Source organism: Microtus pennsylvanicus, chromosome 5 (genome assembly GCF_037038515.1).
Source record: "Microtus pennsylvanicus isolate mMicPen1 chromosome 5, mMicPen1.hap1, whole genome shotgun sequence".
Lineage (NCBI taxonomy): Eukaryota > Metazoa > Chordata > Mammalia > Rodentia > Cricetidae > Microtus > Microtus pennsylvanicus.
This window is the reverse complement of record NC_134583.1, coordinates 126,557,165-126,581,830: the sequence shown is the minus strand read 5'-3', so window position 1 is coordinate 126,581,830 and position 24,666 is coordinate 126,557,165. Positions and strand designations below refer to the sequence as shown.

At 45.6% G+C, this 24,666-nt stretch overlaps 1 protein-coding gene across 1 annotated transcript in view; it reads right to left on the bottom strand.

Moving 5' to 3' along the window:
* Cfap58 (cilia and flagella associated protein 58) overlaps nucleotides 1-24,666 on the bottom strand; it is a 106,375-nt gene that overhangs the window by 27,184 nt on the left and 54,525 nt on the right. The window contains exons 17-18 of the mRNA XM_075975267.1: nucleotides 23,267-23,378; nucleotides 20,887-20,991 (exon numbers count right to left, since the gene is read on the bottom strand). Coding sequence (XP_075831382.1) covers nucleotides 20,887-20,991; nucleotides 23,267-23,378 — 217 coding nt within the window. The remainder of the gene's footprint in view (nucleotides 1-20,886; nucleotides 20,992-23,266; nucleotides 23,379-24,666) is intronic.

The window sequence follows — 24,666 nt, the reverse complement described above, 5'->3', positions numbered from 1 at the left end:
CAGAACGGGAGTGGGACAGGTGGAACTGTTTTACACGCCTCGCAGAATAGAGCTTGCTGGACAGATGCGGGATACTTCTATCTTCACCCACCCCGCAGAGCTGTTAAAACACCAAGTGAGACAATCTATGTAAAATTGCTTTGTCGACTGAAAGCACATTTATAATTTGTAATTATCCTGTGATATTTTGCCTGTAGCTAGACCAGGAGTCAGACTGTGGTGATGCTGGGGAAGATTTAAATATCTGCTAATTTCTTTCGACTCAAAGTTCCTGGGATTGTTTATAAACTGAAAATCCTAATTAATTTCCATCCTCTCACCCCTTTTCACATGTACAGAGCACAATATACCTCAGACTCTATTACCAACCAGGCAAGTTCCTTAGGACTTCCAGGGAAGCCACTAGACTTTGGTGTGAGCCCTGATAGCCATCTTATTTCCCATGATTTTCTTCTCCAGTCTCCCTTCCTTTCAGTCTCCCAAGGCATTATGAAAATAACAGTTTCCCACAGTCACTTCCTGGCCATCCCGCTTTCCTTCCCCTCTCTGCTTTCCAGGAAGTCCTTCAAGTTCCCAGCTGAAGGAGAGATGAACAACGTGACAAGACGCTATACTTGTGAACCCACAACAAGACCAAGCCAGTCGACGTGATGCGAGTCGGCCTGAGATTCAGCTGCCAACTGGACACAGTTTACAGTCGTCTGAGGTGAGTAAGCTAGCAAGCAGTGTTGCTTCGTGATTCCTGCCTCCAGGTTCCTGCCTCCAGTTCCTGCTCTGACTTTAAGTGAAGGGCTGTCAGTTGGAAGTGTAAGACAAACTAAACTCTTTCTCCCACAAGTTCCTTTTGGTCAAAGGTTTGTTTTTTATCACAGCCACAAAATGAAACTAGAACAGTAACTTACCCAGCAGGTGAGAGGCGGAGACACAAGAATCTTTTGAAGATCGAGGCCAGCCTGGTCTGAGTTCCAGGCCAGCCAAGGCCACAGAGCAAGACTCTGTCTCAAAGGAGCTGGAGAGATATCTCAATGGTTAAGAGCAACTCCTGTTCTTCCAGAGAACTGGAGTTTGGCTCCTAGCACACTTGAGGTGACTCACGACCACCTGAAACAACAGCTCCAAAAGATCCAGCACTTTCTTCTGCCTTCCGCAAGCATTCACACTCACATGCACACCCAAACCCATATCCAGACAGAGCCATACATAAATAAAGTAAATGCTTTATTTTAAAGACCTTGTCTCAAGGAAAAAGAGAAGAAAAAGAAAAGCCTTGCAGGGATCAGTGGTTTGTAACCCTCTGGAATATGCGATAGGGAAAGATTTGTTCCCCATAGCTGTCTATCCCTCACCAGAGGGACCATTAAGAATTGTTAAATATGTTAAAAGGGGTTTCTGGCTTTTCTGTGATTACGAAATGGTGGGGAGACCAGAAAGATAGCTCAGTGGTTCAGAGCCCTGACTGTTCCTCCAGAGGACCCAGGTAGGAAGAATCCCTAGCACCTAATTGACCGTTCACAACTACTACCTGAAACTGTAGTTCCAGGGGATTCAACACCTTCCTTAGGCCTCTGTGGTGTAGGAGGTTATTCTGTTGTGTGTTGCTTTCATTGGTTGAATGAAGAGACTGCCTTGGCCTTTTGATAGGGCAGCCCTTAGGTGGGAAGAATAGACAGAACAGGATGCTGGGAAGAAGGGCAGTGTTTAAGGAGCTGCGCGCTGCGTATCTGCCGCCTGGCTCCTGGCCGCTTGGCTAGCTTATGCCGCAAGATAACAACATGGAAACTGTATTCTTTTAAACACTGCCTGGCCCATTATATTTAGCCTCTTCTTAGCTAACTCTCACATCTTGACTAACCCATTTCTAATAATCTGTGTAGCACCACACCACAAAGTGGTGGCTTACCGGAAAGGATTCTAGTGTACATCCATCTTGGGCTGGAGCTTCATCGCGGCTGCCCTGGAGAGGAGCGGCATGGCGTCTGGCTTACTTCCCTTCTTCCCAGCATTCTGTTCTGTCTACTCCACCTACCTAATTTTCTGACCTATCAGGCCAAGCAGTTTTCTTTATTGATTAACCAATTGACATATGACCTTCCCATATCAGGGCAGTGTGGCAGATGCCATGAATCTCCAGCCCGAGACAGACGTAGGTTAGAAACTTGTCGCTAAGCCACAATCACGTGGTGATACACAGATTTAATAGAAATGAGTTAATCACGATGTGGGAGTTAGCCAACAAGAGGCTAGAGCTAATAGGCCAGGCAGTAATTTAATTAATACAATTTCTGTGTGGTTATTTCAGGGGACTAAGCTAGCTGGGCGGTGGGACGCAGCCCATGCCTCCTAAAAAACCACTGTGGCATACAAGTGGGTGCATATCCATGCAGGCAGGCAGAACACTCACACACATAATAAAACAAAAATGGAGGAAGGGTGTATGTACACATGTCTGTATGCACGCATGTGTACATGTGCTCATGTGTGTGGCCTAATGTACCATGAGCTTTGTTTTCTGGTTCTTTCTTTCTTTTCAGTTTCTCTTTCCTGGGGTTTAAAGAACATTCAGGAGTTGTAGGGAGAGGAGCCAGAGGGTAGCTATGGTTTGGAAAATGGGCTTTCAAGGAAGCTTATCGGCTTTTTCAGCTTTACAGTCATCACAGGTCAAAAAGGAAACGGAAATCACCCTTGCCTTTCGTCTCATGGCCTTGGCAGTCTTTGTCAGTGTTTTCTTCCACGCATGGTCCTTTGAAGATCCTAAGAGCATCCTCTTTCTCTGCATCCCAGTGACTGCCCCTCAGCATCATCTTTGCTGCTTTGGCCAAATGACAGCTTTTGCGTAGCTATTCCTTCCTCTTTGGTCTTGACCTCTGCCTGCGTCCTTTCAATCTTTCTTCCTCTTAACTTTCTGTGTCCCATTCAGGACTAAGTAATATCCTACCTACAGAATGTAGGTTAAGAAGGCCAGCTTCTTACACCAGTCTACAGGGGTCTCAGCCACAGCTCTGTCACTGAGTAGTTATGTGGCCTTGAGCGTGTTACAAAAACACTCAGAGTCTCAGTTTCCTTATTATAGCCCTGAGCTGATAATAGAAACTATTGTAATGGTAATTCACACAATAGCTATAATAAAAGGACACATTACAAGAGTGGGCACATATAACACAAAGGCATTCAGACTGGTAGCTGTTACCATAAGAGTTGGGGTTATTGTCATGATGGAGTCCACAGCTGTCTTGCAGATCAAGGTTACCAGCATTGCTTGTCTCTAAGACAATATATGTTCCCCGTCATACAACCAGAGGTACATCCCAGCACAAGATAGCCAACTAGAACACACCCCCACAACATCTGTACACATCCTCTCAGAACTGTACATCCGTCTTTTCTCAGCCTGAAAAAATATTTTTGCATTTCTTTCCAACTGTATCTCCCTCCAGCAGACGTTACCGTCCTACCTGTGTGCCTCCACATGGCCCCCCACCCAGTCCTGTGACCACCACAGCCCTTTGCTCTCACAGCCCAGCACCTTTGGCTTTGTCCTGGACACGTGAAATTCCATTACCCACTTTAAGTTAATAATCTACATAAAAAACAGGCACTGCATCGCTCTTAATAGCACATAGTTCTAGTAAGGAGAAGACCCCAAGTTGGTTCTGACAAAACCAGGACTCAGCACTAAGTTTAAGCTCTCCTCCTCTGGCACCCTGCTGCAATGCATGGTGAAAGAAAATGCTCTGAAAGACAATGTCCCCCCCCCAGAGGCAGTGGCACTATTAGGAGGAGTGGCCTGGTTGGAGGAAGTGTGTCACTGTGGAGGTGGACTTTGAGGTCTCATATATGTGAAGCCATGCCCAGAGAGACAGACCACCTCCTCTTGCCTATGCAAGATGTAGAACTCCCAGCACCACGTCCGCCTGCACAGACGTCACCATGCTTCCCACCATGATGATAGTGGACTAAACCTCTGAACCTGTAAGTCACCACACTCAAATGTTTCCCTTTGTAAGAGCTGCCGTGGTTGTGGTATCTCTTCACAGCAATAGATACCCTAACTAAGACAGCATGTTTTTTGGAAACAGCTGGAGGAAGCGCCATCATACTCAAAGCCAGCCCAAACACCTTTTCCATCCTGGAGGGATGCTGTTCTTTGCCTCCTCTACCCTGAGCCTTCTTGTGCGGGTGGCTGATGTATACAGCAAACACTTTATTTTTGACCCATAACTAGGTACTCACTATCATCAACATCTGGCATAATGTGAACAGATGTAATCACAAGTATTCCCTAAATGGAACCATAAAGTAATGATCTGGGTTTTCACGCCCTGCTCTTACACACCAGCCTCATTTCTTCCCAGATATACCTCAGGAATCTTCTCAAATAGGCTATAAATTCCCTATGGACAAGGACCACGTCTCGTATTCCTCTGTGTCTCACAAACTTTCGGAGCGAGATAGACACCCCAAAACACCTTCCAATCATAATTAGTCTTCTAAGCAGACTCCCCCTTATAAGGGTGCAGCATGCCTCTGGAGATGCACAGGATAAAAAGCCATGAAGCAAAGTCCCCCCCTCATCACCTCACGACAGACAGAACACCAAGGCCCCATTCCCAATTGTCAGGGGCTAAAAGCAAACTAGGTTTGATGGTCTCTCTATAATGCTTAATATGCTACATGTCTGGCATCTGTTCCAGAAGAGACTGTGTGTCAGGAACTCAGAAAATGGTCTCCCGGGCATATAAGCAGTTCCAAGCCTGCTCCTCCATTAAATACGCCCAGGGTAGGCAATGTGCATCTTTAAATGCATGAAACATGAGCCAGACTTTGACACCCATCTATCAGGACAGCTTTAAGGGTAATAAAACCAGAACTGCCATTATAAGGAGAGGGAGCTTGATGACCCACTGGAGATTTCTTTCAATCTAAACGATTCTATAAATTCCCCTAAAATCATAAAAAAAGCAGATTAAGGATTCATGTAGGTACCTGCACTATAAATACAAATTAATTTTTGCTCCAGCTGCAATTTTTCTCATCCCTGTGAGAAGCACCTCCATCTCTGAGATATTTTTGGGTGAAATACCAACCAGCAGAGTAGCTGAAGACAGTTAGGACTCCCCCAGGTCCTTGGAGGCAACTATTTTCTTCTAATTTCCCAAATAAATCTGTATCTTGAAATAAACTGAATTGAATCTTGCTGCTGTCCAAAAACATTTATCAAGGAAAATCTGTTTTGTTTGGGGAGTAAGGTATAATTGTACACAAATCCAATAAGAAGCTAAACACTCCAGTGAGGAACTCATTCCTGAAAACGTCTGGACTCTGAGTAATCTATTTATTTCCTTTTTCAGTTACTGGTCATATTATCGTTTTTTGTTTTTACTGAAATTTCTTGTTTGAACACAGCTCTTTCGAAAACCTTCAATAGTTCCTGAGGCCAGAACTGTATTGTTCCGCCTCTCACCTGCGTTCATGCAACTCCGTTCAAAATGATCCCCGCAGCAGTAAATAATAAAAAACAAACTTTAGCATCCTCACATCCATTGTAGCTCAGGAGCCAGAGATACGAAAGAAAATGGGAGGTGGTCATGTTGTTTTCCAGATTAATTTATCAGCTACTGCAGCTTGAGTTCATATGTTTTCTCTGATCCAATATGGAGTCAGAGCCCAAAATAGAAATGAACAAATGGGTTGTAGACCACATTTCCAAATGTGGGGGCAGTGTGCTCAGTTATGACATCACAGCTGTTTCTCCTATAAAAAGAACCATGTCCTGTGACAAACTATAATTTCCCAAATAAAGGGAATAAAAGATGAAAGGAAAGAAAAACATGTCAGCAACAGACTCCAACAATATCGACCAGATGCCAGACATATTAAAATACCATATCCGACAAAAGATTTTAAAAAATGAAGCTTGTACCACAAATGTTTAAATTCGAGATGCTTAAATACAAAGCGTTTCTGCTGAAAGACAAAGAAAGGAGACCATGGTACAGTGTTGTAGTAAGAGCCGCTTCTGTCCTTGGTCCTGAAAACCCCCATGTTTATTCCGGGCTTTGCCATGTGACTCATGTAGTTCAATAGGACATTAGTAAACATGGCACATCTAGAAAGTCAAACGTCACTTGGACACTGAGATTGGAGCCTTTTCGTTGTTTTGGAAACCTTGAGGTTATGATCAATCTCCACCAATCTAGAGGGGGGGGACTTAAAGCTCACTCCCACCAGCCTATCCAACTGCCAGGGACACCACTGGCTGCGCTGAGTGATGTGTTGAAGACCACCAGACCCATTCTCCAGCAGGCTGCAAACACATGAACGAGAACCCAATAATCCAGCTGAGCCCTGCCCAAATAGCCAGCTGACAGAATCACATTTTGTAAAATGGTTGCTGCTCTAAGCCAAGAGGCTGTGGAATGGTCTGCTGTACAGCAGAAGCTAACTGATACAAGATCATCATCGACTACTCTCTCGGGAGTACAGTATGAATGGGCTACCCTCCCCCAGAAGGGAAGTGAGAGACTGCCTGTTTAATGGATAGGTCTCAGCAGTAACTCCTGAAGGGAAGATCACAGATGAGACACTGAGCTATCTGCTAAGCTCTTGACAAACCACCACTTTGGAAGATCCTCTGCGGTCTAACTCTAAAGTATAGTGCCTTGGTAATGACTATCACCATGTGGTAAGTACAAGGACCGAGCTGTGCGCCTCATAAAGACAATCATGCTTGCTATACACAAAACCTTTGTTTGAAAGAGAGTGTTTGCATCTCCATTTTACACATTACAAGTGAACCGGAGCTCACAGGTATGATCTGCTCAAGAGCCCGGCCCCTCCTTCTCTCTGCTTTCTACCAGACACTCCCCGAAGAAGGCCTCTCCTGCCCCCTAACCCGGAAATTGTCTATCCCAGAAAGTCTATTCTCTCTCCCTTGAATCTTAGATGGCCAAGAAAAGCAGAGTCACTTCAGTGGATTGAAGCAAGAGAGCTTCAGCATGTGGCCAGGGGAATGTTACAACACAGAGCCCAACCACCACAATAAATAAGTATCCAGCTCTTCCTTTCCCACTCATTGGAGGGTGAAGGTGGAATGGGGCAGGGGATCGTCATTCCTTTCCTTCTATACACGTAGGAGATGGTGCTGTGTGGTGAACAGAGGATTCTAGCTATTGTTCCATTTAATAATGTGAAACCTTTATTAATCAAACATCCTGACTCAAGCCCACTGTTTCCTGGATTTCTGACCGCTTAGAGCAACTCTAACTAAATTGGGGGTGAAATGAGGGTGAAGGCAGGAATTCAGTGAACATGGCCCTCTTTTAATACTCTCTGGTTCAAAATACAAAGTGAATAAGACCCTTGATAACCACACCAGAGACAGAGACAACCAATCATCAGTGTGTCTGCCTCCATGGATTAGAAGTGTTCAAGGTCCGTACGGTTTAGGGCATAAACTTTCTTTTAACTTCTTTCTGCCTAATTGAGCCTAGCAGAGCCATTCTCTTCTTAAGAAACACTGACACTACGGGGAATTGTTCCTGGCCCATTTATGGAGAGGCAGTCAGGGGGAATATGAGAAGCGTTTGATAATTGAGCACATGAGATACACCTAGGCAAGTGGGAAGAGACAGGGGTGGAAAAACCATTCCCCTCCAATGATGCTGAACGGGAGTGCAAGTGTCTCCAAACATCTGCATACTAAACACTTGCTCTCCACAGGGAGGTTGAGAGTCCTGATAATCTACAATGCCGCCCTTCTCTTAAGGCTGCCAGCCCTGGAGGAACTGGCTTCAGAGGACAGATGAGTCTCTCTGAGCCAGCATTCCCCGATCTGATGAACGGAGTTGCTGTGAGGTTCAGGAAATGAAATAGTGGCTCCTGGATTGTGAATTTCTTTGACCTGCATAACTCCGCTCAAGTTTTGGGAACATCAGCAGGCATGCTAATTTAAGTTTTAAGACTGAACACACACACACAGACACACACACATAGACACATACACAGAGACACGAGAGAGAGAGAGAGAGAGAGAGAGAGAGAGAGAGAGAGAGAGAGAGTAGTAAAGATGCTTGCTAAGCAAGCCTGACAAACAGAATTTGATCCTTGGAACCTACATAGAGGTGAAAGGCAGGAACCGACTCCACAAGCTGTTCTCTGTCCTCCATAGGCACACTGTGGTCCAAGCGTCCCCCACACACAGACACACGCACAAGCAGACACGATATAATCAAGAAATTTTTAGAAACCAAAGAATGATGCCCGACATTGTGACTTAAATATAAGAAGTCCCCCACAAGCTTATGTTGAATGGTGCTTGGGTCTCTTCTGTGATCATGTAATTGTCCTGGCAAAAACAAGGGTATTCTACAGAGACACTTGTAACTCCCAATTTAACTATCAGTCTAATGAAGTCATAGATTCCAAGAAAGAGGAACTTCCCTGAGGAATCTCCTGCGGGGGGAAGGAGAAGACTGGGGATCCTGGCACCAGCTGGAGAGCTAACACAGTTGTAACAACTTGTCAGGCCGCCTTCGGGATGAGCTCAAAGTGCAAGCAATGACAGGGCAACAGTGAGCAAGACCACACCTTGACCTGAACCCTCTTAGACATGCACGTCCCTGGCCTTCTAGTTAAACTTTCATCTCACTTCAGAACCCCAAAGGTAATCTGGGGGGAGGGGACAGGCCACAGGATCGCTTTGTTCCTCTTCCCAATGTGGCTACATTGTATAAATCTCCCTCTGCTTTACTATTAATGCTGCTGTTTTAATTGACTTTCTCAAGGATGGGCTGCTGAACTTGACTTCTCAGGAAACAGACTGTGTCCCCATACTGTGGAATATTACTTTGTAAAGATTTGTTATATTTATGATATGGAATATTATTTTAACTATGTAAAGGTGTGTGGCTTATTTATGCTCCATTTGTTTAACTATGTAAAGATTTGTTGTTGTTTTACCTTACCTGCCTAGGGCACCTGGTTGGTCTAATAAAAAGCTAAATGGCCAATAGCTAGGCAGAGGAGAGTTAGATGGGGCTGGTGAGCAGAGAGAATAAGTAGGAGGAGGAATCTGGGCTCAAAGAGAAAACAAGGGACAGAGAGAGGGAGATACCCAGCAGCCAGTCAGCTGGACATAAAGGAAACGGGGAAGTGGAGCATACAGAAGGAAAGAAAGGCAAAAACTCCAAGGCAAAACAGATAAAAAGAAATGGGTGTAGTGGCATTTCATCCGTATTTTAGCAAATAAAGCTTGCCTGAAGTTCAGAAAAGTAAAACAGCCACACCGGCCAGCCTTACAGACCAGGCAGCAATGACACATACCTTTCATCCCAGTAGCCACACTAGCTTGCCATAGAAACCAGGCAGTAGTGGTGCATTCCCTTAATCCCAGAACTGGAGAGGATTCTAAAACAGGAGGAGACAGCTCTCAGTCTCAGTCTCATTCTGAGGTTTACTGGAGGCAGGACCACCATTTTTGAACTGAGGTCGGGGTAAGAGTCAGTGGCTGACTGTTTTGCTTTTCTGGTCTTCAGGTTGAACCCCAATATCTGTCTCTGAGTTTTTATTAATCATGCTTCAAATGGGTTTAAATAAGTTATAAGAGCTAGTGGGAGCAGCCTAAACTAAGGCCAGCATTCATAATTAATAAAAGTCTCTGTGTCATGATTTGGGGGCTGACAGTCCACAAAAGCCACCTATACCCAAGTCCACTAACAGTGCTATTTGGGGGAGTGCTGGGTATTTAGGAAAAGAGCTTGTTCCTCTCCTCCTCCCATAGGAGCCCATATAAGAAAGCAGGCACCCCTCAAAAGTCCCAAGAAGAGGTGGTAAATAAACAAAATACTGTGGGAAACTGGGGAGATGCTCACGGCTATTCCTAAATCTTCTATTGTCCTCTGCCCAGGCCAGCAAGGCTCCAGGGAAGCTGTGTCTCTCTCGTCCCATTCCTTCCCTTCATTCTGTTAAAGAGCAAACATCCACTGACAGAGAGGTCCAGCTTGCATGGTTTCTCTCAGCACTGCTCTGCCTCAGTTTCTCTAGTGAGAGAACATCTCCAATCATCTCAATCAGCTCTAGGGTGGACCACCTCTGGTCCAGACACCAACAGATCCAACATGCATTATGTTTAGTGGAGGCTATACCACTAGCCCCTGGGTCACAATATTAGAATTCAGCCTTCCAAATCCTAAAGAGGTTGTTAAATAATTGAACAATTACTTTGGAATGGGGGCAGGCAGGAACTCGTCCCAGAAATGAAATGTTTAGTGATGTGGAGGCAATAGAGAACAGCAGTTAGGGGCTGTGTTCTGAATTCCAATGACTAAGGTCTATAAGAGGGGTCAGCAAGCATTTGCTGTATGGGGTCGGATGGTAAGTGCTATACAGAGGCCTTATGAGCCATTCAGTCTCCATCACGACTACTCAGCTGTACCTTGATAGCACAAGGACAGCCGTGGTCAATAAGTAAATAATGTGTGTCAATTAAAGCTGAATTTCTGGACTCTGAGCCCTAAATTTCATATCGTGTGTGTGTGTGTGTGTGTGTGTGTGTGTGTGAGAAAGAGAAAGAGAGAGAGAGAGAGAGAGAGAGAGAGAGAGAGAGAGAGAGAGAGAAGAGTACTATTCTTTTGGGCTTTTTTTTTCTAACAAACTAAATAAATGACCAGCATTTTACCTGAGGACCACAGAGAAACACGTAATGGGTCAGGCATAGCCCACGCCATGCCTTTATTTCCCAAACCTTGGGTTATAATCAGAGTGCTGACATTTCTGAGCAGTAAATGCTTGGCCAGGTATTGTTTCCCCTCCTGTGTAAGTTCATGGCCAAGTTCACCTCCCTCCCCTATGGAATAAAAACAGCAGCATCTCCCTTATCTGAGTTTGCTGTGGATGCAGCCGGAACAGAATGGTCAGCATAGGTGGCCAGACACCACTCAGCATTCCGGAAACGTGAGCAGGGCTGGCTCGCTCCTACTGCTCTTCAAAACTCTCTGAAGCTCCTGCCAAATCTAGTCAGGCTCCTAGCAAAGACGACCAAAATCATCATGTCTCCATCAACCTGAGACTTCTCACACGAACGTGGGCAATTTACTGGTCTAGCAACAGTCCTCAAATGCTGGACACTCACACATCTGCCGTCTTCCTCCAAATATTTCAGAGTGTGAAAACTGAGGGCCACAGCCTGGGGTTATCATCACTGCAAATGACCAAAATCAAATCACGGGTTTTTAGCATTGCCTAATTCTCGAGCTTTCTCCTAAGCACTTCACACGATTCTCTCCATTAATCATCCAACAATAGGAGAGTGTTGACAAGGTGACAAGTTCCAGGTTTCAGGGGAGGAAACCAAGGTGAGAAGGTGACACAACATGGCAAGGCCAGGAGCCCGGGAGCCCCTGTGTTTTCCCACAACAGGGCTCTTGCTTTGAAGCACTGAAGTCTCCCACGAAAAGAAGGTGACCGACTTTTAGACTTAAACAGGGTTCTGAATACCGAGGGTGGTGTTAAGGTGAAGACTGTGGTATGCTGGCCCTGAAGAGCTCTGAAACACAGCAATCCTGCAAAGCTCTCGGGGGTGCCAGGGCTGCTGACCTGGCCCCAGACTAGGCCTGGAATGCCATGCCTCTAGATGCCGTGACAATCATAAGCTTGCTCTGAGCACGCCCAGGGTGGTCTGTACACGGTGCACTCAGGGCCCGGATGCTTCTACATTGCATTCCATGGTAGAAAAGAATCTTTGGAGGCTGACCACCAACATATAATTCCATACTCCACCAGGTCCCAGTCACAGGGCCTTGGGAAAAAGTCTTAACCTTTCTGTGTCTTATGATTTTTCTCCTCTGTGACAGCAACTGGCTTGTGATGACAATTGAATGCCAAGACTCTCACAAGCATCCCCATGGCATTTAACAACTTTAGTAGATGTCCCATAAATGTGGGATGGTCAGGAGGTTACGAAAACTGCCAACTCTTCGGTGGAGAACTATGTGGAAATGGGCTACATGAGCTTTGTTGTTCCCCTATAGAGAAGGAGATTCATGCAGAACTGTCCATGGCCTCCTCTCATTCCAGCCATTTTACAGTAAAGTAAACTAGACTTCTGTCCAATCAGTCATGAAATTAAGTTAAAGGGAAAGTTCGCCCTGAAGGGCAGGACCCACGTGTCAGCAAAGCAGCCTCAGCTTCCAACTCAGTGCGTGGTTAACGCACCTGAGGCCACGCCCACTACCTCGGAGCCTGCGTGCCCGTGAAAGGACGTGTGTGATGGTTTCCGAAGGCAGGACACATCTGAACTCCCAACCTCGCATTTCTCACCAGCGTCATTACCGAGGAATCGGTGTTCGTGGGGGTCTCCAGTCATCTTCGTACCTGAAATAGCACCCTTCCAGGAGGCCACCACCACTGCTACACCTCATGGGAGAAATGCCGTCATTCTTATCTGTACAATGGGTCCTCTAGGTGAAGCTGACTCGGTGAGAACATTCTAGAAAGTCAATTATTTTCTTTATTGAAGACGGTAGCACTCCTCGGGTGAACCACCCATCACTTTGCCCTGACTCTCTGGCATGTGGCTCACTGAGGCCTCTGGGGAGGGCAAGCATGGTGCCTGGCACACGCTGAGCATTCAGTAAGAAAGACTGTGATTACTACAAAATTGAGGCTCCTCTAAAGCACGCTCTTGTTGTCTGGATACTACTGGGTAGTAGCTGAAATAACACAGAGAGAACTTGAATGGCAGATGCCACCACTGGCTCCAAAGCTGGATGGGCAATTTACAACTGAGATGAACTGCTGAGGGTCCCATCTGGGGTGGTCTGCTGGCTGAAGGTCTTCGGGACCCACCAGGAAGCTGGATCCCGTACAGCAGACACTTCTCACACCCAAGCCCTGTCCCCTGAACATCCTGAAAGGCACCGTTTTAAGCTGGCATTCCTCAGTCACTGGGATGGCCATTCGCTCCTGGAGTAGTCCGGCAGCCCCTATCTAGCATTCACAGACTCAGCTTTCCTGCTTCTGGCCAGGGCTTATCTCATGAGATAGTGGAGGCAAACAGAGGCCCTTCAGAGGGAGGAGTGAACAGATACCCTGGCCTCCTTCCCCTGGAGGGGGCTGCTCTCCTGCTGTTTTTCTGATTCCTAGTAGAATCTCAGAAGTCATTGGGCTCCTTCAGCTCCCTCCCCTCCCCCAGCATCTGATTTGGGGTACCCAAACCCACTCCAAAGTGTTGTCCAAGTCCCACAGCATCCTGTTGTCACTACGATGACAGAACTGAGAGGGCTTCTGTCACGAGGATGCAACTGGCTTCATTCGTCCTGGAATGCACTGGCCGCAGGGAAGCCTCGGACACAGAGTGCTTCTGCTGCCCTTGCATGAGAGGGTTCTCCCGATGCTCCAGGACACACCTTTATGTTTTTGAATGGCTCACAATAATAAAGCAAGAATCATTGTCCGCAAGAGAAGGGAGAGCTTGAGGAAGCTCTTCTTTCATGGAACCTGTCTGCCCTGAACAAGAAAGCATTCTTTACCTCCCTGCCTCTCCACTGAATTCACCTCCAAGCGCCCACACCAGCACACTACAGCAGCCTGGCACCTCAACTCCTTCAGTCTTTGGCTCTGCATTTCCATGGAGGACCCACAGCAGCGAATGAGATCTAAGAAATCAAACTGAGTAAAGTGGCCCATGACGTCCTTTCTTCGTTTCTCCTTCCTCTCCAGGCCCTGAAGCTGGGGTTGCAAACCATCCATCTGCCACCCAAGGGTGCTGGGCATGTGGGTTTTGTTTTAGTTTAAGTTGTTTTAGTACGTTTTAATTTTTTGCCTGCACATATGCAAATGCACCATGTAGAGGCAGTGTGCACAGAAGCCAGAAGAGGGCATCAGATGCCCTGGAATTGGGGTTTCAGATGGTTGTTGGCTGCCATGTGGGTGCTGGGAACCAAACCTGGGTCGTCTGAACGAGTAGCCAGTGCTCTTAACCACTGAGCCATCTCTCCAGCTCAAGACTTAAGTTTTAAAAGACCCATTTGGTATTCTTAAGGTTTGCTAGCTAGTAATACTCAACATACCAAGCTCATTTCCAGCTGGCCTTGAGAAATGAAGCAACATATAAGCCTGGGTTTGCCTTGACTCTGATAGCTCTTTCCTAGAGAGGGACCCCCACAGTGCCCTGCGTTGCAATACCCTGTGTTCCTTTTCGCTTCTGAGCTCCAAGAGCACCTACAATAGACATTTCTGATTCCAATACGCAAAGCTCACTTCACTGCTTCTAATTTCTTGCCTGGCCGTGAAAATAAAGTGATAAAGTTATTTAAGCACTTGAGGTGAAAATCCCTGCTGCTCTAAGTGAGCCTTGTGCTAGCAAGTGCCTGCAACAAGAGGTTGAACTTCCTGTACTAACAACACCTTGCCTTACGCTCATTATTTATTGGGGATACATGATGATGACGATGATGATGATGACAAAGATGATGATGTAATGACAGACATCACCACACACAGGCTAGCCTGATCCCACACATGTCTTTAAAGAAAACTGTCACCAATCCTGTGGACTAGGAAGGCACGGGGGCTAAGCAGAGTAATAGCAATGGCATATGCAGATATGTTTTGATTGCCCAGGCTTTCCTAAAGCAGAGAGAACCCTGGTAGACAACAGCAAGCTAATCCCCCCATCCACTCCTAAGTTTCCAATCACGGCAAGAACGCAGCCTTCTCTATCTTCCCACCACAACTGCAATGTGAAGCTCAGGGACCATTGTCTGCTAGACTCACAGCAAGGGGCAGACTTGGAGCACACCCATGGGAGTCAGCCTGCCTCTGTATACAAAGATAACACAGACAGATCCATAAACCAAGAGTAAACCCCAGACCCCTGCAAAGTTAATAGCAAAGTACCAAGGCAACAGGAAGAATAATTCCCTAATTTGTTGGCCCAAAATAAGAACTCCGTGTCTGTAAGACAGACAGCTTCTCAGAGGACCACTGTTCTTCCAGGATTAATCAGTTGCTGCACAGATATTAGTGGGGATGATGCTAGGGCTGTGATAATCAATAGGAAGACTCAGAAATCAGCTTTGGAAAAAAAAACAATTGCCTCTGTGGAGCCTATAGGCTAGCACAAAAGTGTCAAAATGCACAATGGTGGGCTGGGGGTAGTTCTGTTGATAAAGTATCTGCTGAACAGACATGAGTCTAAGACCCAAGATGTCCATGAAAGAGTCAAGTGCTGTGGCACATGAAAATAATGCCAGCACCAGGAAGGCAGAGACAGGACCCTTGCAGTGCTCGAGTCGGCCATCTTGGCCTACGCCATAAGTCTAGACCTTCTCTCAAAACACAAGGTAGACAGTTCCTGAGGGACAATAACTGAAGTTGACCCCTGACCTCCACAGATATCTCACATACATGTGCACTGTCACACATGAACACACATGCAAGTATACATGCTAAGCACAATTTTAATGATTGCATTAGCCACAGGGGTAATGTGAGCTTCATCAAGAACACTAACCAGGGAAGAGGGGGTTCGCTGAAGGAGAAACACACATTTACAGTGAAAATCCCAGGATAAGGAGTTGGCTGGATGTTTATGGCTTGCATGTGAAATGGCTCCCGTATGTCTAAACTCTTGGAACCCATCTGGTGACACCATTCGGCAAGGCTGTGGAACCTTTAAGGGGTGGAGCCTCACTGGAGATAGTGGACCAGGAGGAGCAAGTCTTGAGGTGTTATGCCCCTACAGCATTTCGTTCCACTCTCTACTTCTGGAGTACAGATACAATGCTAGAAGCCAACCTATTGTTCCTCCTCTCACACCTTCCCTGCCTGCTCTCAAGTCTTCCCTGCCAAGATTGACTGTGTCCTTCTGGAACTGTGAGAAAGAGAGAAAGAGAGGGGGGAGAGGGAGAGGAAGAAGGAGAGGGAGGGAAAAGAAAGGGAGGGAGGAAGGAAGGGAGGGAGAAAGGAAGAGAGAGAAAGAGAGAAAGAAAGAGAAAAAGGAAGAAAGGAATGAAGGAAAGGAAAGGAAATAAAGGAAGAATAAAGAAAGAAACCTTTGCTCCCTTAAGTCATTTTTGTCACATTTTATAACAGCAACAAGCAAGTGACTAAAACATCTGCATCTGCTGAGCCCTTAGCAGGGAAAGAAGCCAGAGGGATAATAAGAAGCTTCCCAGTTCCTAAGGCACTCCCCAGTCCAGTAGGGAGGAAACAGTCTTCATTCTATCTGCTTCTTAGAAATGGTGGAGTGTCTCTTTCGCGAGGACACAGAAAAAAAAAAAAAGAATCATCCCTTAAAAGTTATCCAGGGACTCGAAAGAACTCAATCACAGATCTTCAAAATTGTACAAATTGTTCTTCTGTAAGTGCTGGGAACTTTTCTACTATTTTAATAAAACTGACCAATCCTGTGGAACATTTCATGCTTTGCTGACTTATCAAGGCTTGTTGTCTGGGGATATGTGACTGCTAAGGCCCTTAGTAGCAGCCAATTATAAAGACTAACTGAGGGATTGCTCAAGAAGAAGTGAGACTTTGGAGAGCTATAAAAACTGCTTTGTGACAAACAAAATAATTGATGTTGATGATGGCATTGCTAATAACTGAATACTCCCTTCAACACAGATACCCATTAGCACACTCAGGTCCAAATTTACAGATGAGGAGGACAATCGGTGAGACCTCTATATTAGTTACTTCCATATTGGCTGTGATTGTGACCAAAGAAACTCACAGGAAGAAGAGCACATTTGGGCTTATAGTTCCAGAGGCATAAGATTCTATCATGGTCTCCAGGCAGGGCAGCAAGCAACAGGCTTGGTGGCAAGCACAGGAAACAGGAAGATCGCGTCTTAACTGAAAGCAGGCAACAGAGAGTACATAGAGGCAGTAGGATGAAGCTGTACACTCTCAAAGGCCACCTCCTCCAGTGACACACTTCCTCCAGCATGTCCTCCAACATGGCTGTACCTCTTACACCTCTACAAACAGTGCCACCAACTGGGGACCAAGTGTCCAAATGCCTGAGCCTATGGGGAACATTTCTCATTCGTACCAACAACACAGTTCCTAATGATGACCATTTATCAACTAAATAATCTGAAATCTTAAACCGTGGTATTCACAAAGTATGTGACATCCTAACCAAAGCGATGCAATGCTTTTACCACAAAGCAGTCTGCATGTGGTTGGCTCAACTGTCAAAATCAAAAGGTGTCCTGCATTTAAAGCTGTGAACTGTGACATATGGCAGCCACCCTTCAAGGGGATACTCAGTGAGTAAGAAACCTGGCTTTAAGAGGCCCCAGGAGGACAAGAGCAAGGGTCTGAACCTGTGTGAGCTTGAGGGTGGTGACTGGGATCCTCCACAGAAGAGTTACATCAAAAGCAAAAATATAGACAGAAATGTTCCGCCTCTGCCGGGAAGACCACAAGGACCCATCTCTCTTGGACTCTCATGGAAAAAACAAGGTTCCTCTGGGAATGAAGAGGTACCAACTCCTGTCACAAGTCCAGAATCCCAACACATGTCGACAAAATGGTCCAAAGAGTCCCAAGTTGAGAGCCTAACACAAAATATTACTCTAAACGAGTGACATTGCCTAGGGAACCTGACAGAAACAAACTCAGGCATGTGGGTCCCCAGATAAATGACCTGAGTTCCATCTGTGGATCCCACGCTGGAAGAAAAGAACCAGCTCCTGAGGGCTGACCCCTGACTGCCACACACACCATGGGACATGCATGCCTGCACTCACACATATTGAGGTGTGCATGTACATGTCTAAACACACACACACACAATAAGTAAGGATAAATACTGTGAAAGAAGATCAAGAGGAACCATAGTAAACACTAGTGAACTATAATATATCACCCAAAACAAAACCAGAGCCAGATGGTTTTTTATTTTACAAGGGATTTGCCCAAAATACAAAAAAGAAAAACCAAAATTCAAAAATATACTAATATTTTAAAGAGTTCTGCTGGTTATACTAGTAACAGGTGAAACTTAGCATTCTTGTGTATGATATTAAATAAATAATTCCTCCAGAAATGAATAAAAATCATAACCTTTTACTCACCTTATGATCATACCAAAAAGTGTTTGAAGTTAAAAAAAATAACATAACTATAAGAAATCCAAGCTGAGCATGACCTTAAAAGCACTTGCCTTTAATCCCAACCCTGGAGAGGCAGAGCAGGTGGATCTCTGTGAGTTCACAATGTGTGGAAGACATGCATCTTTTTCAAACCCCAGGATCATTTACTTCTAAATGATCACTTATGCTCAGAGGCAGTGTTAGATTCCAAAGATCACACCTACTACAGTCCTCAGTGGAAGACCAGAAGGAAAGTTAGCCTAAACACACATGGCTCTGAAGACCTTAAAGTGTACACTTCATTCTCACGGGAGAAAGAACGGGGATCTTTCAGACTTATTCTCAATGGAGGAGCAATTCTTAAAAGAGAAAAGATTTACAACTAAATAAAAATACCATCTATATCAAAACCTATGGGAAGGGACTCAGGTGTCACTTAAAAGATACTTTATGGACTAGGATGCCTCTATGAGAAAATAAAAGGGCTGTGGGCATAGCTCAGGGACAGAACTCCTGTCTCAAACATGCATGGTTCAATCCTCAATGCCAAAAACAGAAAAAAGATAAAATGAGATGGTAGGAGAGACGAGAAGAGGGGAGGGGAAAGGAGAGGAGAGATTCATGACTGTGCCTCTACTTCAACAAAGTAGAAGAACAGAGAAAACCCAAGTATATAAGAGGAAATAAATAACATAGCTATAGTGCCAGGGGCTGGAGAGATGGCTCAGTGGTTAGCAACACTTGCAGAAGACCAAGGTCTGGCTGCTAGCACCCCCATCAAGGGGCTTCTGCCTGCCTGCAACTCCAGTTTCAGGGCATCAGAGGCTCCTGGTCCCCACAGGCACCTGCACTCCTGTGGCACACAGTCACTCATCCAGGGACAAACACGCTTTTCTAGTTATGTTCCCAATATAGAACAGAACAGACTCTCCATAAAATACAAAACAACATGTTTACAAAACTGAGTTTTGACACAACACAAAATTGATTCTCTTTAAATTTTACAAAGTGGCAATAGTAACAGAAGAGGTGAGAGAGTGAAGTCAAGGATGGTGGGGGTTCTGGGGTGACTGGCTGGCTGGAGTCTCAAGCCTTTGCTCTCCACCTGTCTGGCCTGGGTGTGGAACATTGTAATAGAGTTTTTAAAGTCACAGTGCACACTCTGGTGAGTCCCCAATGCCCATGCTCTGATTGGCTATCCTTGCAAGACCCCTAAGTTAGGAATGTTCTTTCAATGAGAGCTGGCACTACAATCTCTGCTTTACATAAGGGGAAAGAATGTTTGAAAAACCTCTCTGATTCCCCCTAAGTCATTAACCCATCAACCTCTTATGAGAGTGCTTGCCCACTCCAGAACCTGTCTTCTCCATCACTGTGCTTGTCTCCAGGACAGGAGGAAAATGTCATGCTCACTCCATGCAGGGATGTCCCGATTGCTGTGTGCTATACTGTGCAGCCAACTTTAGGGGAAAACACATCTAAGGTCAAATACAAAGTAGAAGAGGGGCAAAAGGCTCCTCTCGCACATGCATAGAAGTTCCTACTCCTGTAGATGGTCACCCAACAGTTAAGGTCACATTGGAATCAATATTTAATACGAACTGAGTGTGGCTAAGGTCTTTCAGCGCCTACGCTGCTCATCTTAATGGGTTCTATTGTCCTTAATAGAGCCTGGGAACCTCAGGTGCAGAGAAATAACAATCACATAGCCGCGAGTCAACAGATGCAGAATGCCAGTCCTGACCACCTGGTGCCAGACCTGCCTTTCTTACCTCATCCTTACATTTCCAGGCCCCAGCTTTCTGACCACCGCCTGCAGGTGATCTGGCTCACACATGAGCTGCTTGGAGGAAATGAGACAGGATAGCTAAAGCCTCCACACCACACAATGGCCAGCACAGGGAAAGGGGTGGCCTGGTAAAGATGAAGGAGAGGCAGGGAAGGGAGAGGGAGGAGGAGGAAGCTCTGGGAGTGAGGAGGAGCAGCAGCGTCAGCAGCAGCTGGTGGTGATGGCCTCCATGACTGATAAACTGCCAGGATTTACCTCCTAAAGTTCTCAAAGCCGGGATGGGGAGATAGCTCCGGGGGCAGGAGCTCTTACTATCCAAGTCTGAGGACTTGAGTTTGACTCCTCTACACCCATCTAAAATCGAGGCATGTCAGACATTCCGGTAACCCCAGCATCAGGAGGCTTGAGACAAGTGGATCCTGGGAGCTTGTTCTCCGGCCAGCCTAGTCAAGATTCAGGCTTACTGAGAAAATCTGTTTCTAGAGAATATAGTGGGTGGCTATAAGGAAGATGCCAGCATCCTCCTCTAGCCTTCACGTGAATGTGCACCAGTGTGCACACACCTTGCCCGTGCACACACACACACACACACCCCACATCCTAAAACACATCTTTCCGCTTCACTCACACAGACCCTCCTGGGGAACGATCATTTGTGCTCTATGTGAAAACCATTTTCAAAGCTGAAATCACAGCACTTCACACTATATGAAGATCGGAAGAAAAGTGGTTAAAATAATTCGACAAATAATAGAGCTGCGGGGAAGTGAGAAAATGTTCACATTGCCTAAGTCTAGCCTTGAACTTCATTTTCTGGGATTCTTGAAATATCAGTGATCGCAGCATAAAGAACAATTAGTCGGGCTGTCTGCTCTTGTGTGAGCCGCTGTTGCCATCTACAGTTTAGGATGAGGCATGCACCACTTCCAAGCCACCGGTTCTGAGGCTCCTAGAGATGGCCGCGTTTGTTTGGGGAGCACAAGCAGGGAGACATACCTGAAGGAGCAGCTCTTTCTCCACCACCTCTTCTGTCTTGCTGATGAGTCGCTTCTGCAGGGTGTGAATTTTCTGGATCAGCTCAAAGGTACTGGGGTCACTGGCCTGCGCAAGGAGAGCGACGGGAGACAGCATTAGTTTCAGAGCTCCGTGGTGTGTGTGCAGTAATGCCTGCTTTCTTAAAATGCCTTTCCCACTTGAAGACAGAGGACACAAAGAACTGAAGCCCAAAAGGAGAAGAGGCATAGCAAATGACACTGACATAAACTCCTGCTCCCAAGAGCAGACCGCAGTTTCCTGCTGTCTCGACTATGGTGCCGATTCACCCACGAGTGAAAACTGAGTGTGTTTGCCCCACCAGAAGGAAAGACCCTAATCATCTCACAACCGTGTGTGATGCTCGGTGCTTCCCATGTAATGTCACACTTTAGCCACGTGACCACTGTGAGGAGATATCAGTCTTCCCCTTTTACAGACAGGAGAACTTAGGAGCAAAGAACTCTTGGCCAGTGCTGGAAGGATCCCAGCTGGATTCAGGACGTGCACTATTACAAAGTCTGCGGCTCTCATTAGGATGCTCTGAAATTTCACTGCCACCTCAGGTTTCCACAGGACTGACTTCCTGAAATTGTTGTCAACCAGAAGATCCCATGCAGCCCACAACGGGGAAGGATTGCAGGACCCAACATCTGCCTAAAGGGAGGCAGCAGGACAGAGCTGCGGCACCGAGCACTCAAAGGGAATCAACGTGGGCAGCTTTGACGCTCCCTCAGCCGTGACGTGTGTTTCTCTCAGACCAGAGCCACAGATGTACGCTGACGATCTGTCCTTTGCACTTGGATTCAAGGCTTTGTTTTCAGGCATACTGACACTTTGAATGAATACAGCAGCTGGATAGTTTCAACCACACCCCAGAGTCTGTATTTTTTTTAATAGAAATTAATGTGGAGTTGGAAATCTCCAAGATCTACGTAGAACCCATTGACTAGGCTACTGTGATGTGCTGTGGGAAGTCCTTCTGTGTATGTGATGCTTTTATTGGTTAATGAATAAAGAAGCTGCTTTTGGCCAATGGTTTAACAGAATGTAGCCAGGCTGGAAGATATATAGATATATAGATATAGATATAGATATAGATATAGATATAGATAGAGAGAGTAAGATGAGTCAGGGAGACACCATGTAGCCACCAGAGGAGACAGATGTAGGAAACTTGCCTGTAGGCCACAACCTCGTGGTGATGCACAGATTAATAGAAATGGGTTAATTTAAGCTAAAGGAGTTAAAAATATGCATAAGCTATTGGCCAAGCAGTGTTTTAAATAATATAGTTTCTTTATAATTATTTCAGGTCTGGGCAGCCAGGAACAATTTCCAACTACAGTGATATAAGCAGGTGTGAGAGCTTCAGGTCCATTTCCCAGGCGGATCCTTGGTAATCACTGGGTTGGTCAGCTGTTCCACTTGGGGCACTAAAGAGGAATATTTCATTGCCTCTGACTTTGCTTGCCCAGCACCAGCTGATGCCCACATAGCTGGACATGAGTTGGCACACATTCACTTGGCAGTCCTGGATGTTGTTAAAATCCAGGCCTTGTATTTACACGATTTATAATGCATTAACTTTAATACTTTCTTCATTAAAAGAAAATAAAAATAAAATCCTGTCTGGATGATTTTCCACCTTGCACTGAACTTTGCTGTGCATAGACTTATATCTCTCAACATCGTAATTGGTCGTTTAGCCAAAGTCCCTTTTGGCACCACATTGCTGTGTACAACTAAAAGAGGGGACCATTTTTGTCTTGACCAAGCAGAGCTTGTCTGTGGCTGTTCTTTGCTGAGTTGGTCATGTTACCTAACAGGAGTCACAGAAAAAGTCGATTACCCATCCTTCACCAGGAGTACTTTCGGCTCTAACCCCAGGTCCTAAGAGAAAGGGGTTGGCTAACACAGTCTAGGCGTTTGAAAAGATTGAGTCACAGAACCCTATTTCCTTCAGGAAATGGAAGAATGCAAAACCAATTGAAAGATGGCTAAGAAGTTGGTGGGAGAGATTACCAAAGGCAATTAATAGTCAATCCAAAGATCAAAACTACCTGAAAAGCAAGATACATACCCATCAATGAAAGCAATGTATATAGCTTTCAAAGGGTCTTTTTAGGGGCAGGTAGGATTTTGTCCCAGACTTTTAAAGCCAAAGTCAAATTAACCATCTGGTTCTAAAACAACCTAATTCACATTTGACTCAGTTTTACCTCATAGGTGACAATATGCATATCATGAAACTGAAGGGAACCTCTCACCCTGCTTTAGGTTAGGAGTCTTGAATGGGTGGAGAGGAGGGCTGGGGACAGGAAGGATGCTCAGCAGGTGTTACCTCAAGCTTCCTCCATCTGTGCACATTCATGGGGTTCTCCAGCTCCTCCTCCAGGGCTCGACATCTTGTCCTTTCCTTCAAGAATTCTCTTTGCATGTGGAAAAGCTCCTGCCTGGATAAGACAAGCTTTGTTTGGCAAAGAACTCTTAAATATGCTATTTTTTGCTGCAGGGAGATGGCTCATCACATAAAACACTTGCCCTGAATTCATAAAGACCAGAGTTCAAATTTCCAGAACCCATGTAAAAGCCAACCAGGTATACTGACCCACATATAATCCCACCACTGTGGTGACTGAGTCAGGAGATCCCCCGGATAAGCTGGCTAGCAAGACAGGCTGGGTCTGTGGGCTCTAGACTCAATCAAAGACCTAGCTCAAAAAGTGGAAAACAATTGAGGAACGCATGGGATATCAACCTCTATTTACCATGTGCACACTCACATGTGTGCCCCGGCTCATACATGTATATAACACACATACACATGGGGGAAAACTAATGATTTGATCACTGTAGACACACTGTATCTGGCATAAAAATCTGGAACTGGGAAACTTGTTTGCACTGAGAGAGGCCAGCTTCCCAAACCTAGGCAGGTCACAAGACTACTAATTCATTTGGAGTTCAGGAACTACCTCGGCTCTGAGCAACAGCAGCCTTTAGAATCTTGGTTCTGAAGGTTTAAGGAATTTAGAAGCATATGAAAGGTACCAGGTTGATGTAGGGTTCCACCTCTGTATGTTGTGAACATGCTTTATAACCACTGGTTAATAAGGTAGCTGCTTTGGCCTATGGCAGGACGTAATAGAGGTAGGTGGGAAAATGAAACTAAATACAGGGAGAAAGAAGGTGTGGTCAGGGAAACTCCATGTAGCTGCTGAAGGAGAAAGGCACTGGAACCTTACCAGTAGACCACAGCTTCATGGTGATACACAGATTAATAGAAATGGACTAATTTAAGATGTAAGAGCTATCCAGGAATACACTTAAGCTATTGGCCCAATAGTGATGTAATTAATATAGTTTCCGTGTAATTATTCAGGTCTGGTCAGCTGGGAAATGAAAGTACAGTCTCTGTTTACAAATGGCACCCACTGTCTAGGGCATGGATCCATATAAAACCTGAAAAAGCTTAAGAAAAAAAGAGAGCTTCTAGATCCACAAAAATGGGAGCCAAGCACAACTTCTTGGTAGCTACATTTTTTTTCCAGATAGGCTCTGGTTGCGGGCAGCAAGCAGAGGTGTGGCTACTGTAGGAAATGGCTTCCTGGTTTGTACTGGCAACATGAACGACTCTGGCTCTTTCAGGCAGTCCTATTACAAAGCATTTAAATGGGGTTTTGTGAGAAGAGTGTTACAAGATGCTTAATGGTGACATAGACCCGCTGCATCCGTGGAGCT